Here is a 15,397-nt window from a genome sequence, read left to right on the forward strand (position 1 = left end):
AAAGGGGACACGCTGGTTTAAAAATATTTTTCTAAATAAATTATATATTTTTCTATTTCGTTCCGGAGTGTGAGGCAGTGCCACTCTGGTCACTATCCATTGATTTAATTTGTTGTTGTCTTTGCAGTCACACTCCTAAAATTATGTTACACCTTAGCCTACCCCCCCCCCCCCCCCTGAAACCGAAGTTTTATTTATTTTTTAAACATGTTTTTTTTTTTAAGAAATATTTTTTAGCTCGGTCAACATTGAGTAGATCTATATTAATCCATTTATAAAAAAAATACATTGCGATTCACAAAGCAGACTTTTAAAAACACGAACTAAGTGACCTATCTAACAGCTAAAATTAAGTTTCTTACCTTCCTTTTGAAAATTCAAAAGTGTATTGTCACACTTTCAGAACCCCCTTCCTTACGTCACTCATTCCGATTTCTCTCCCCCTAGGAGTATGACGTAATTTATGGAAGATGCCCTTTGATTCTATTTGACTGAATTCGTGTGTGCGCATTATGGCTGATAGTGATCTTGGTCTATGAAGATCAGAGTTTCTTCCAGGCATCTCTTCGGAGAAAGTCTACCCCCCCCCCCCCCCGAACGAAATGGAATTTATATAGAAAACATATACTTTTACCAGTGTCCTCCCCCCTCCCCCGGAAATTGTTGACCGCCCCCCCCCCCGAAAATATCAAGTGCCCCCCCCCCCCCCAAGTGCTTATAGATCTATAACATTTGTTGGTTGGTCAGAAATGTAAAATTGTTCCAATAAGTGCACTGACACTTAGAATCTAGTCTTAATCTAGATAAACATATAGATTCTAGATCTAGATCTAGATCTAGTTCTGTTTTTTTAAAAACTTTTTTTTACCTGAGATCAAACAAACAAAAATTTAAGATTTACCGTAACAAACTTCGCCGGAAACAACCTTTACGAATTGACCTTTTAATAATAATAAAATATATGGTCGTGTAATTGGTTACTGGCAACATATTGTATCGGCACATACACAAAACGTAAGTCTTCGTGTGCATTACATTAGCAAGTTAATTAATTAATCAACATAAATATTTCGCGTTGAATTATCTTGTTTAGTCCAACAGTTTATCATTATCCATTGAATTAGACGTGTAAATCTAGTGATTCAAAGGGACCAAAGTTTGAAAGTATCCTACTCCTACGACCTACACCTACTTTTTAGTTTTTGAGTCTTTTCTCAGAAATATTCTGGATTTGGATAAGATAGATCTCTCTAGAATCTAGATCTATTAAGTCTATTACTATTCCTTTTTAAAATTATCATCCTAATATTTTTCTAGAGATCTAGATCTAGCATAGGGCCCATCATTAATTTGAAATTTGTAATTAATATTAATAATTATTAATTAGGCCTAGTAATTAGCCTAAACTCTGTACAAAAATCACAACACAAAAAAAGCTTAGGCCGCCTTAGGCCTAGGCCCTAGATTTCTTGAATCTAGATCTAGATTCTATTATATTAAATTAATATAATAGAATTAATATTATTAATTATATTTTACTAGCTTATACTCGTGCTTTGCTACTATATTAGACTATAACAGCAATATTGATTGATTGATGCAACAGTCTCATGGATATCCGCCCAGATTTCCCCTTAACCCGCAATGTGGTGGTGGTAGCATGTCCCTTGTTACAGCCCTTGTATATACGTCACTTTGGTGTGGATATGGATATTCCCTCAGCACACCACGCTGGGTGCGGGTGGTGGTCCCCGCATTGGTATGGATATTCCCTCAGCTTGGCAGCCGGTAACACTTTGGTGTGGATACAGATATTCATGGAAATGAAAAAAAAAATGAGCCAATGCCCTCTTGAACATCTGACCAGATTTTCCTCTGCCCCTATCCAGCAATGTAATTTAAACTGCCCTAGCTCTATTCGCAAAGACAAAGTGTCCATACCGATGATGGAAAGAAGGAAGGACTGACACAATACTACTGGAGACACTATATATTATACATAACCAATAAAATGTGTAGATGAATGTGTCTATTATGATAACACTATCATCATCATCACTCCTTTGTGGCCCCTGGGGAGCAAAGTGCTGCAACCACACATCTCCAGCGGACTCGGTTTTGGGATACTCCTCTAATCTGTGCCCATGAGAGCCCAGCTGTTTTCGCCTCCTCCTCAACCGTTCTCTTCCATGTTTTCCTTGGCCGGCCCACCCTCCTTTTCCCCTGGGGATTCCAGTCCAATGCATGTTTTGCGATGTTTTCTTTTTCTTTTCTTAACGTGTGTCCGATCCATCCCCATTTACGGGCCTTAATATCTTTCTCTATCGGCTGTTGTTTTAAAATTTGCCACAGGTCTTTGTTTGATATTTTGTCTGGCCATCTTATTTTGAGTATATGTCGTAAGCATTTGTTTACGAACGCCTGTAGCCTATCAGTATTTGTCTTCGTAACCCTCCAGGTCTCAGAGCCACAGAGTAGCACTGCCTTAACATTCGTGTTGAAAATCCCAATTTTGCTCCGGAGTGACAGGGCCGTGGACCTCCACATCTGGCGCAGTGAGTTGAAGGCACATCTAGCCTTGTTGATACGGCATTTTATGTTCTCGTCTACTCCCCCGTCCTTATTGATCACGCTTCCCAGATATGTGAATGTGTTTGTTTCTCGTAAATCTTCTCCATTTAGCTGTATGGGCAGATGATAATACTATAACACTACCAAATATACATCATACAAACATGCATTAGGATCATCCATTGATGATGTCGATTACTGAGGGCAGGGTGTGTGTGACATAGCAGCATTTTGTACTTACAAAAAAATAAAAGCACATATACAAAATTAATAAAATAAAGTATCTTAAGTCTTGTCATTTTTAAATTACCCTAATGTTTTGTCAAGTTATTTATAAATCTATTCCAATCTACATAGTAATTTTGTGAGTGTGATGCTTATTCTTTTTCGCTGGTACTGTTCTATCACAAATTCACATGACTCACATTTGACAGTTTTGTACTCTTTGTTATCTATGATTGATGATAATCTGTCTTGTAATCTCTAAAATAAAATGTATGAGAGTATGGTTCTCCCTGTTTTTCTGTTCATTATTTGATCATGAAAAAACCCTTGAGGATTACAAGAGTACTACTTAAGCAGTAAAATTGTATAGTAGTGGGGTCTCATGAGAGGTTTGTCTATGAATTTGTATATAAAGTTATATGAGGGTGGTAAAAATCTTCATATTTTTGTATTATATAATATGTGCACCATCCCATACTAATTTCTTTACTTAGATTGTGTTGTAGTGTGTAGGATCCATAACAATTTGTAACAGATGGCAAGCTAAATAGTAGTATTATAAGAGATAAGGCTGGCCAAGAGTATACCAGCTCACCATATGTTCATGTAATTAATAAAAGAGACTAGACTCATTGTGTGGGATTAATTCCTACCTCTGCTGTTTACTGTAAAACTGTTGTCATGTGTTAAAACACATTTTGTGTGTATTCAATTACCCTTTTCATATTTAATTAAAATTGAAGTTACAAGTTTTCTTTAAGTTCCACCAATTACCCAAAGTTACATAAATATATATATATATATTTTTTTTTTTCTCTCTAGTTCTTGTGTGTAGTTTTTCTTTTTACAGTAAATATATGCAGTCATGAATCATCCTCTATTTATGTTTGACCTAGTTAATTCACTGTGTAAAAGCTATTGCTCCTGAGAAGAGTTCATGTTAGAATTTTAAAAATGGATTTTATCATCAGGTTGAACTATCTTTGTAAATGTGTAGTTTTGTTTGGGTATACCATAATACATACTTGGATTTTGTTTTATAGATAAAAAACTTACATGAATGATTATCTAATAAAGAAAATAGTATGATAGCAGTCACATAATTTATTGTGTTTTCAATTTGCTGTTCAATATTAATTTTTTCTTCTCTATAACGTTGAGTTTATTAAGCATTAATAATGTCATTGTATATTTTTTTAAAAGTTTGAATTTTTTTTTCAATTCAAGGAATGTGGAATTCTTATTTGGGTACTTGACTTAAAATAATCGATTGTAATGTTCACTAGTCATATTATATATCCCTGTGGCACATTAATGCTGCAAAATGTGTGTAGTATAGATATTTGGGTTTACACATGAAAGGAAGGTAAATGAGAGCATGGGTTATACCAGTGTTTGATAATGCCACAATAATGGAATCTTCTTCAATAAGGTTGTTGGATTACTGGTAGTTAAATAATACAAATATGACGTGCTAATATTAACGTAACCCTAACCCAAGTCTTACCATAACCTTCACCCTAATCTCTGACCATAAACACTAAACCTGAGATTATAATACTACTAAGAAGCTAACACACCTATTTTCAGAACACCAATCGTCAAACATAAGTAATACCAATACTCTGGAAAATCAAATGTCACTCAGATATTTTATAGTCAAAATATATTTTAAAATTCAGTATCAATATAGAAAAACTAATTCATACAGAAATATTGTTTATTATAATTATAGATTCCTTGTTTTTCTGACAATTATTTTATTTTACAGAAAAAGAATGTATTTTGACGGCAATGCTGCCAGTTCCGCAGATATGCGATACTTCAACTGGCTTGTGCTTGCAGTGCAGGTTCTCGGTGTTGTATCAGTTGTTATCACAGCTGTATGGATGGGTCATTTTCGGGGAGGCTTTGCTTGGCAAAGTGATCCACTCCATGAATTTAACTATCATCCACTTTTCATGATCATTGGAATGGTTTTTCTTTATGCTGATGGTGAGGTTTTTTTTAAACATCATTTATATGCAAAAGTGACCTTTTTGATTTGATATAATGTTACATTGTTTACCATTCAGTTAACACAAAAGTATTATACCATTATTTGAAAATTTTGTCATATTGTATAAATGGATTCAATACTCTAAATATTTTCCCTTTAGCAATATTGGCATATCGTGTATTCAGAAATGACCGAAAAATTCTCATCAAGATTCTTCACGCCTGTATGCACATCTTCGCACTCATCTTTGCCAGTGTTGGCCTGAAGGCTGTGTTTGACTCTCACAACCTGAACTCTAAACCTATACCAAATCTGTATTCTCTTCATAGCTGGGTTGGACTGTTTGTGGTAGTCTGCTTTGGACTTCAGGTAATTATCTCATTCATTTATTTATTATTATATTTAATGAATGTATCTTTATAATGTTTATTCAGGTGTGGTATTATTATGTTTGTATGTGGTAGTGCACACGTTGACAAATCAAATAACTTGACAAAAATGAAAGCTTGTTTCCTGGGTTTAAGTCTAAGCCCAACCAGCTGAAATGGGCAGCTGATTTGGATTAAGAAAGTAAGCTAGGGCAGCAGTGATGGTTCTGGCAACAAATAAAATAACTTATCATGCTCAAAGACTGTTGGGTTTAAAAAATTACTTTATTTACTTTTGTTAAAGTCAGCAATATCAAAAATAAAATATTAAACAAAAAATTCAGCTTGTATAGTGTGATCAGTGTTTTGATTTTAGAATTTTAACTTAAGTATAATTAAGGCAATGTTAGAAGAAAATAGTCTAATACTTTAGAAAAATGACTAAAAACGAAACTATATAACTATTGAGTTTTTTTTGTCTCTGTTATTGTTTTTCACTTGACCATTACAGTGGGTACTTGGATTTGTATCCTTCCTGTGGCCAAAATTAGGAATGGGTGCTCGCGCCATGTACATGCCATACCATACATTCTGGGGTGTGCTGCTGCTAATCTTGGCCACTGCTACTGCTTTAATGGGTATTACAGAGAAAGCCTTTATTCATAAAGAGTAAGTAAAAACCCAAAGGCTACATAATTTTTTTTTACATTTGTTACAGTCCATTCAGATATTAACAGCTAAAACAAAATGTTTTGATAAAAAAAAAATTTCTCTTTACAATACAAAACTGTATATATCAAATTTGTGATGTGAATATAGTTTTTTCTCATATTACTCTAATTTTTTTATCACAGGGATATTCAGTATTCCAGCCTTTCATCTGAAGCAATTCTTATCAACTGCTTAGGCATCATCCTTTTGATGTTTACTGGTCTAGTTGTCTACCTGGTTACTAAGCCAGAATATAAACGACAGCCGGCCCCTGAGGAAGATCATGTAGCACTAGACAATTAGCACCAGATCTATTGGATGCCTCGTCAAAAGTATACTTTCCAATTGCTTAGAAATAAAAATTATATGGCTTAAGTGAAACTTTACAAACACCTACAAGAAGAATATCATTACTTAAGATATTTAAATAAAACTTTTTATCTAGAGATAAGTTTGAAATTGCATTCTTATTGCTAGCTTAAATCTATGCACATTTTGTTGCAAGTAAGCCATGTGTGAATTTGCAATGATCACTACTGATGGCTTGATAAAGTGTTGCATGACACAGTTTAGCGATTAAAACTGAAATTTGTAAAGTTTGGGGCTGATATTGGCTAATGGATTTTTAAAAAGTTGCGTTTGATTAGTGATTACCCTACATTGTTTACTTATAAACTTCCTATTTCTTATTATTCCATTGTCTGTGAAAGTGATTCTGTGACGTGCAGTGATTGTTTTAAGTTGTTTGGTAAATTGCTGTTGTCATGAAACTAAATGTCATTTCTATTTAATGGTTGTATCTATTGTTACAAGTGCAATACATATGAGCTCATTATAAACATTGTTTTTGAAAAGTAACCATTTCATCCCACATTGACAAATATTTATCTTTTAAGGAAAATATTTTAAAGTAAATTTATTATTTATCAAGCATAATTTTCTTTTCTCAGGAATTAATTACCATTTTGTTCTAAAAAATTATGATTTCGCTGTATTCTATATTGTAATTATCATTTTTAGTTCTGAATTTGTAACGGCGGAAAAGATGTATTAATGGACAAGACTAAGACATTAGTTTATGGGTGCACTATGTTCAGCGTTTAACTTAATTGAGAAGTACAGGCTCTATTTAGTCCAAAATCTTTCAATTTTTAAATTCTAGTATTAAAGCCATACAAAGACCAATTCAATAGTTTCACATAGTTGCTTTTTTTATATACACAAGTCGTTATGCGGATAGTACCATATAGTTTTATTGAACATTTTTGTTTAGGTTGTGTAGAAATCTGCCAGCCAGATATTTTATAAAACTACCCACCTGTATATACTTGAACAGTCTACTGACATCACCTGCTCTATTACCCATTCTTGAGTTTCCATTGTTTTTTACCCTAAACTGTAAGAAAATGTGTTAGATATAGATAGAACATACTTTTTAGTTTATATTTTTATACACAATTTTTGTGTACTGCATGATATTTATTTAGGAAGTAAACCACTTTGATTAACCATTTTGCTTTAGTGAAATCTTTTCTGATACCAATACACTTTGTAAACATGAGGTGTATTTCATTGTTTTTTCTTACTAGTTTTAGAAGTTACAGGTTGATAAACTATATCTGCTAAACATATTTTCATTTTTCTGTATTTTTTAAATTTTATTATGTAGGAATTTAAAGGGTTTATAAACTTGTATGACTTTAATCCATAATGTTTGATAATAATGTCCAGTAATTTTAAAAGTTGTAGATTGGTGTCAAAATCATTTTCCATCTGTGATATTGACATTTGTTGAAATCTACAATGTTAAATGATTTATAATTTGTTTTATTTTTAGAAGTGTGAGGTTACTGTATTATATCCATTTAATAATCTGTTAATACCCTATTCTATCTACTCTTAGAATATTCCCACGCCCAATTTGTTCTTGCCTAAATTGCTCCCTAACAGATGTTGATCTATTAGAATTTATATTTTTGTTTAAAAAATCACAATTGGCATTGTTATGTTATTGATGGATTTATTTCTCTTGTTTTTGAATTTGAAATTCCTGTGTTATATCTTCTGATCTGTAAAAAAAAATACTTAAACTAACAAGGTATTCTTTTCATGGATAATTTCTAACATGTAAATTGTTTTTAATTCAACTGTAACATGACTTGTTTGCAAAATAAATTTATGTGACGTGAAAAACAATTATGAAAAAAAATTAAAGCTTAAAATATATATTTTTTATGAAAATTCAGATTTTTTTCTGGTTCAAGATCTGCATTGTTTAATTTTCTCCACATATCAATAATACTTATTTCGTGGATTCATTTCAAGTTATAATCCTATACAGAAGATCTTATTCTCTAGTGTGTTACTTTACCAGGAAGCTCAGATCATATCTGTAATAAGAAATCCATTACATTTTGAAATTATTATTTTTTTAATTATGTATTTCTATTAATGTTTTGCTAAATGTTTGTACTAATTTTTTTACATTAGCTTTGATCATTTGTATCAAGTATACTTCTATACTGCTAAGAAGTTAGAAATTGTGATACTGGTGGTTGACATAAAAGCCAAAATTGTTGCATTTTCATTTGTTTCTAAAATAAGCTATTTTTTCTGTCAATAGCTTAATATTAGAACACTCCATGTAATTTAATTTTTAAAAATATTTTGGTTCTGGTTCTAATCATTTATATTAACATCATTCATTACAAAAAAAATAATTTCAAAAATTTATTAGAATGTTTAATTTCTATCCTTTCATATCTCTATTAATTTTATTAATTCAGGTATAATTGACTTGATAATAAAATATTGAGATGTTGCTCCCTTTAATATCTGGACAGTATGAACTAAAGAAGGAAAACATACATCACTGCTCTTTATAGGATGAATTAAATAAAAAAAATATCATATTTGTGAGATTTAAGTTTTGAGATGCGCCTATATTTTATTGCCTGAATTAATTGACAAATCAGTATAAGTTTTTATGTAGAGTAACCATCAGAACCTGAGCTTTATCAAATTTTATAGAAAAATTACTGTTATTACATTAGAATTGATTTAATGTATATTTATATGAAATGAAGAAAATGCTAGAAAATAGGAGGCATACATGTATATTAAAATAATTTCAATATATAATATTGACATTTCATTAATTCAAAAAAATTTAAGCATTTTTTTTATATAAAGGTTTTATATTATATCTTATCTGTTAAAAACAACTTAACAAAAAATAAAAATATTAGTTACCCTAAAGTCATTTAGTGTAAAAAATAAGAGCAGTCCTATAGTTTTGGGTTGCTAAGTACCTAAGTAATAGAATGGTGTGGTCTGATAGTAGAGTGCACAGCTGCTAGCCTAAAAGACTCATGTATGGATTCCTGACTCACGTTAAGGTAAACTAAGGTGGCTGGGTTGACCACACTATCCATTTACATGCCACTGCCATTGAAGTATTTGGCGCCAATGGGGAAAAAGATGAAGTACCTAATAGATTTATATTGTAATAATTTAATATTAACAGAGCTGAGAAAAGTTGTTAATGCACATTCCCCAAAGTTCTTACTTTCAATTCCATTTTTTAATGTATAACATCATGTATTATTTATTAGCCTTTATTCCACGAAACTTGTGATCTCTTTTTATTGGGGTTTGGAAAAAAATGAGATTAATAGTTATTTTTTCAATTAATTTTTTTGACATTTCCCACTAACACAGTTTCATGAACATGTATTATATTCTTTAGTAAAAAAACATATTTATAAAACTATATCTAATCTAGTTTTGATCTTGATATCAAAGTATATTGATTTGGGTGATGATGCTTTTTTCAATAGCTACGGAATACTTTGTGTATTATCATTTGCTTTTCACTAAACCACACTAGAATTAATACACAAAACCCATTACTTTGATGGTAATTTGAGAGATTTTCTGTTTTTTTAAAACTTCATAATTTGTGGATCACATCCATGTAAGCTCAAAATTTGTGTCTGTGTTAAATGTTGTCCAGTGGCATTGTTAAAGATAAAACAGTTTAATATATTTCTTATTTTACTGTGCATACCTTGTCTATATATCTAGACAACATTTATTAGTTCTACAAATTGGTGTTGCTTAAAATTGATATTTAACTCACTGTAAACGATTTGTTTTTCTATTAAAGTATGTTGCAAGTATAATATTTAGACAACTTTTAAACAACCTACTTGAATAATATGTCAATCTTAGGGAGATTTTATTATTTAATGTTTGAAAAAATTAAGGGGTTGTTTAATTTTTATATTTTAGGCTAGAAATATATTGGGGGAGGGGGTAGCTACCATGTTTCTCTCTAGATACATTGATACATATACATTACGATTTGTTAAGAACAGAATAACTTTTTAAAAATAATACAAATAAGCAAAATAATTGTTTTGATAGGCTTATATTTTCTTTTTGACAAATTTCAAACTACATTAAAAATTGTAGTAAATGTATACAGTATCCTGTCTGCTGTTTTTATTGTTTTATTGTGATTTTGAAATGTGATGTCCTTTAGAGAAAATAAATATATATGACTGTTGAAAAAAATCTCAATCTTAATGTTTTTATTTTAATGGCGTCTGATGATGAAATTAGCACCCTTTTGCCATATTTTAAAAGGGGCTGTAAATCCATGGACTGTTAGTTCACCCAACATCATTTCAGGTCACATGGACATATGATTAATGGAGTCAAGGTTGGGGGGGGGGGGGGGTGTAAGAAAATATGTGATCCCTGTGAAGAAGAAAAAACTTATCTGGTATTTTGCTTTTTTAAAATAAATAATTGCTACAATTCAGTTTCTATCATTATTTTTTAAAAAGCAAAAGTGTGACATCACTCTGTGCCCCCTTTCCCCTTATCACACATCTGTCACAAAATTACAGTCCTGGTTTCCCCCTTTGGGTGTGATGTCATTTAGCAGTTTTAAATGTCACTCTATGTAGAAAACAGTTAAATCAGTCAGTAGTCTATTTTTTAAACGTTGACTGTAAAATTCAGTAATGCAGCTCAGAATTAGCCCCATCCCCCCATCCCCCCCCCCTGTCCCTGGCTGCTGCTATTTCCCCAAGCAGCAAATCAACCCAAAAGTATGAACTCCCATGCATATGTGTCGTTATTTACACACACCCCCCCCCCCCCCTCCCGCTCATTTTTTTTTCAGTAGGGCTTAGAAAAGAAAAAGGAATCTCAAAGTTAATTAACTATATTATCTTTTTACTCTGCTAATGTTATAGAATTTGATTATTATTATTTATTCCCGATGCTATTGTAGTCGATTACTTTATTAGTTATTAGGCTTTTAATAATAGAAAAAATCTGGCATAGAAGGAAGTGAAAGGAATATGTGTAATAATAAACAATGTAACCGCAGATCTAGATCTACTTAAATATACTAAACTAATTTAATCTTACCCACCACTACTCTTTTTATAGTGTAAATTGCTTATTGTTTTACTAAGTTGAGGTTAAAAGGGTTTTTAGATGTATTAGTTGCTAAATGATTATTAATTACTAGATTCTAGTTCAGTTACTAAGTTAGCCTCTATGCTACTCACTACTCAGAGCTCTTCACTGAAGACTGAAGTTCAGTGACTGAACTCTAGATCACAGCTCTAGATCGAGATCTAGATCAGGGTTCTAGTCTAGTAGATATTGATTATCTAGAACAATGATCACCAAACTCCTAACGTCACGATTCACAGTTAGATTCTAGATCTAGTAGTAGTAACTGAAGCCTAAGTCTGGCTATTGTGGCTAAATCAGTAAATCAAATCTGACTGACTAAATAAATCAAATCTAGACTACTCCTCTTCAGTCTTCAATGATCAATCTCTAATCTCTTGAAGTCTTGTTAAGTTGTCTGTAGTCTCTTTGGCTGTCTTGACTGAATGATTCAGTTGGACATCTCTTGAAGAATCTCTTTTGGTCTCTAGATCTACTACCTATACTATACAAAAAATAAACTATAAATAAATCTAATATTATTAAAAATAATAAATGCTAGGCCTACTTGCTATTATAATTAATTAGATCTAGATCTATCATGACCACTTGCAGTTTTAGAATTTAAGTGTGTCAACCTAAATCTAAGGCTGCTATTTAGTAATCTACAAATGATGATAAAAATGCATTAAGTTGTTGCAAGTCTAATTAGCCTAATAACAATCTAATATTAGGTAAACTATTATTTTAAAGTAAAATTACGCTTTAATTTTCAGCATTTCAGATAAAATGTCTTTGGTAGATATTGGGGATAGTCTTTCCCCTTCAAGGTCAGCATTAGATCAGGATGTTAGATTAAGCCAACAGCAACAAGCCTCTTCACTCCCACCTCCAGTTGTTGACCCTGGGTTCTGTCATTCAAGCCGTGCCCTGAGTTCATCAAGAGATGCAAATAGGATAAGAAGTTCACGTCGAAATCATGGTCACAGAAGTAGATCATCTAGTAGTAGATCTCGTAGTAGGCATCGCCACTCCAGCAGACATGGGCGCTACAGCACTAGAATGTATTTCAAACATAAAGAACGTAACTTTGCAGCAGCCATATTCAGTATGGGTACTATTGTTTTGTTGTGTACAGCATTAGAGCCTGATTGGATAAATTTAACTGTAAGTTATGCTAAAAATCATTTATATTGGTTATGTACATTACTTAAAGAAAGTTGCAGATGTTAAGTTTACTTCTAGAGTAAAGATTAACTGGTTTAATTATAATTATCCATTTTGACAAAACCAGTCAAAGAAAGCAGTCTCTATCTTGAGAACCTAATTCAGTTGAGTTTTTTCACAACTCACTGATTACTTAGATATATAGTTAGATATCCAGATAGAAATCTTGTCAGATATTGTGATTCCTAAAGAATTGGTGTGTTGCCATTCCCCCCACCATTTCCATGAGAGATGTATGCTGAAAAATAATATATTATTAAATATATGACCACTTTAAAGTATCACTTTGTTTACCTTTATCCATTATCCAGAATTATATATCCTACTAGCTTGTTTAAATGGCTACAGCTACTAATAAACATAAATGGTATTCCTTACAAATTTTTGCGCTGTTACATTTTCATCATAATTGTTTCTCAACGTTTAGTCAATTGTTTTTACTTTTGCGGTTTTCTCTTCTATATAAATAAATTTACTTTATTTACTTTTATGTAAATAAAATGTAATTAAGCTCTTGTTTTAACAATACAGGGTGGAGGCTGTCGCTTACTTCATGGTCCAGCAGGAAGTTTAAAACAGTTGAGCACTACACAGTTCTTTTATAATGGACATTTCTACAAAAACTATCCCCAAACTGAACCAGAAGATGTAATTTACAAATTTGGACCCAGTTCAAATGACAGTTAGTACATTTTGTTGCATTAGATTTGATAGCACTATTTATTTTTTCAACTCAATAGTAAATATGAGAATTTAATTTTAAAAAGGCATGTATTACCCCTAAATAATTAAGTGCATTTTAATTTTGTAAAGCATTAGCTTCTGATGTTAATTGTCCTTTGTAAAACTTTTAATATTAGAGGGAGGTTCTGCCTTAATAGTAAACCTTTTTCAACTCCCTTAAAGTTGGATCTTAGATTGGGAATTCCTAATTATTAGAAGGAAAATATACTTTAATTTGAATATAATAATGTCATAAACTTTTAAAACCGATTATTTTAGTCATTGTTAAATGCTTATTGCTTCTTTTTATTTCCATTGTATCCACAGTAATGGTTAATTGTGTAACGTATTCCACTGTTCTCCTTTTTAAAACAAGTATTGCCTTTGTGTTTATTGCTGTTGTATGCAGTTTGTCTGCATTTCTACTTGACTTGATTGGACCTAGCTATCAACTACTTAAGTTGCTCAGACGAAATGCTATTTTTAACATTTTAACAGGTATTTATTTGTTCTTAAAAGATTGAAGAGTTATTAAAAACCATAACTACTAATTAATATTCTACAACTGTAAACTATAAAGCATAAAATCTTCTATTCACTTGTTATTTGATACATCTTTTACTGTTCAAGATATGTTTATAAATAATATTTTTAGTAAAGAATAACATTTTGGTTGCGCATCAATATCAAATTTTGATCTAACAAGTAATGCTGATAGAAAGTGGTAGCCTATACTTTAAAAAATTGTGTAGCAACAAATTAATCTTTTTTCATTATTTTATTATTGTGTTTTTATTGAATATTTACAAAATTATCTGAATAGTGAAAATCAAACTTTTTTCTTTCCGATTAGTCTGATATATGCTTCAATTTTTTGTCTTTCATACTTTTAACAACGATTATTTCAATCCAATTCCAAACAGTTGTGATGTGCGTGACAATCAATCTGTTTACTTACTGGATCACAACAGCTGTAGATAAGCTTCAAGTATCAACCAGGGCCCATGACGGTAGTAAAATACAAGTCACGTTTGATGTCAGCTTCTATCTTGTTACAGCTGCCGGTGGATTGTCTGTCATTGCTACAGCCTGCAACTGCCTAAGAAGGCATGTTGTGTACGAAAGTGCAGAAACTCCAAGCAACCCAGAATTTTTCTACTATGATGATAACGAGCCATTGCTTCCTCCACCTTCCCCTAACGCTGACAGCGCTGCTCTGTATAACTTTCCACCTCCCCCAGCATACACCCCTTGATTAGCCAAAGATAGTTTTATAAAAAGACATGCTTTTTTATTGGATACTTTCTAATTCTTGGCATGTTATTTTTAAAACTACATTAAGATCTTAGATTTGTAAATACATTGTTTTAAAAAAAAGTAATGGCTTTAATTAGTAATCTGACCTGTTGATATATGAACGCTGTTGCCATTCTTTGTTAAATGTAATGGTTTACATAATTCTGTACATACATTTTAAAATATTTTTTATTCTGCATTGGTTAATTGATATGGACCTTATTTATATTGATAAATTAGTTAAGACTACATTTTAAAATTCTAAGAGTAATACATCAATACTCCTGTACAAAATAACCAACCAGTGTTAATAGCTTGTTTACTTTTTACACCTTAATTATAGTGTCAACCAATTTTTGCAATAGTTGTAGTATTTCACATATATTAAAATCAGATATAGACCTAATTATATTATCAAATGTGAGCAAGTTTTAATACATCTAAAATTCAAATTACCTTTTTTTTTCATCTTTAAAAGAATGATCATAAAAAATTTATTATGTTTAGATATCCTGTTGGTAGCTTGTTTATGTTGGATTACTATTCATAAAAGTGTGTTTTATTTTTAAAATATGAAACTGATATTTTAACGGTTAAGTACTATAAATTCTCTCTCTCTTCCCCCCCCCCCCCCCCCCCCCCCAACGTTAAAAGGGATATCTGAAAAAAATCAAGTTTAAAAAGAAAGTGGTCAAAGTAAAATAACATTGTGTTAATAATAATGATGTTGTTTATTAACACTCCTTACAAAAAAAACTGTTAATGGATCAACTGCCTTTTGGATATTGGCTTTTTTTTTAGT

At 31.5% G+C, this 15,397-nt stretch overlaps 2 protein-coding genes across 7 annotated transcripts; both read left to right on the top strand.

The window, feature by feature from the left end:
* The first annotated feature begins 954 nt into the window (after positions 1-954).
* On the top strand, positions 955-10,437 carry LOC131943343 (transmembrane ascorbate-dependent reductase CYB561). 3 transcript variants are annotated; one of them, XM_059303407.1, is made up of 5 exons: positions 955-1,014; positions 4,568-4,791; positions 4,956-5,164; positions 5,675-5,832; positions 6,018-10,437. In XM_059303407.1, the coding sequence occupies exons 2-5, from the start codon at positions 4,575-4,577 to the stop codon at positions 6,175-6,177; spliced, it is 744 nt and encodes a 247-aa protein (XP_059159390.1). In that variant the 5' UTR covers positions 955-1,014; positions 4,568-4,574; the 3' UTR covers positions 6,178-10,437. The 3 variants fall into 3 exon arrangements, with proteins under 3 accessions (XP_059159390.1, XP_059159389.1, XP_059159392.1); XM_059303406.1 differs by lacking the exon at positions 955-1,014 and adding an exon at positions 3,704-3,767; XM_059303409.1 differs by lacking the exon at positions 955-1,014 and adding an exon at positions 3,800-3,879.
* Positions 10,438-11,227: 790 nt separating this feature from the next.
* LOC131943313 (transmembrane protein 127) lies at positions 11,228-15,228 on the top strand. Of its 4 annotated transcripts, none has more exons than XM_059303349.1 (5): positions 11,228-11,268; positions 12,126-12,516; positions 13,108-13,258; positions 13,627-13,797; positions 14,223-15,228. In XM_059303349.1, exons 2-5 carry the CDS (start codon positions 12,139-12,141, stop codon positions 14,552-14,554), a joined length of 1,032 nt encoding a protein of 343 aa, XP_059159332.1. In that variant the 5' UTR covers positions 11,228-11,268; positions 12,126-12,138; the 3' UTR covers positions 14,555-15,228. The 4 variants fall into 4 exon arrangements, with proteins under 4 accessions (XP_059159332.1, XP_059159331.1, XP_059159333.1 ...); XM_059303348.1 differs by having other exon boundaries at positions 11,241-11,341; positions 14,223-15,227; XM_059303350.1 differs by having other exon boundaries at positions 11,242-11,371.
* Positions 15,229-15,397: the final 169 nt, after the last annotated feature.

Source organism: Physella acuta, unplaced genomic scaffold, assembly GCF_028476545.2.
Source record: "Physella acuta isolate Inbredline_101_S28 unplaced genomic scaffold, ASM2847654v3 ptg000453l, whole genome shotgun sequence".
Classification (NCBI taxonomy): domain Eukaryota; kingdom Metazoa; phylum Mollusca; class Gastropoda; family Physidae; genus Physella; species Physella acuta.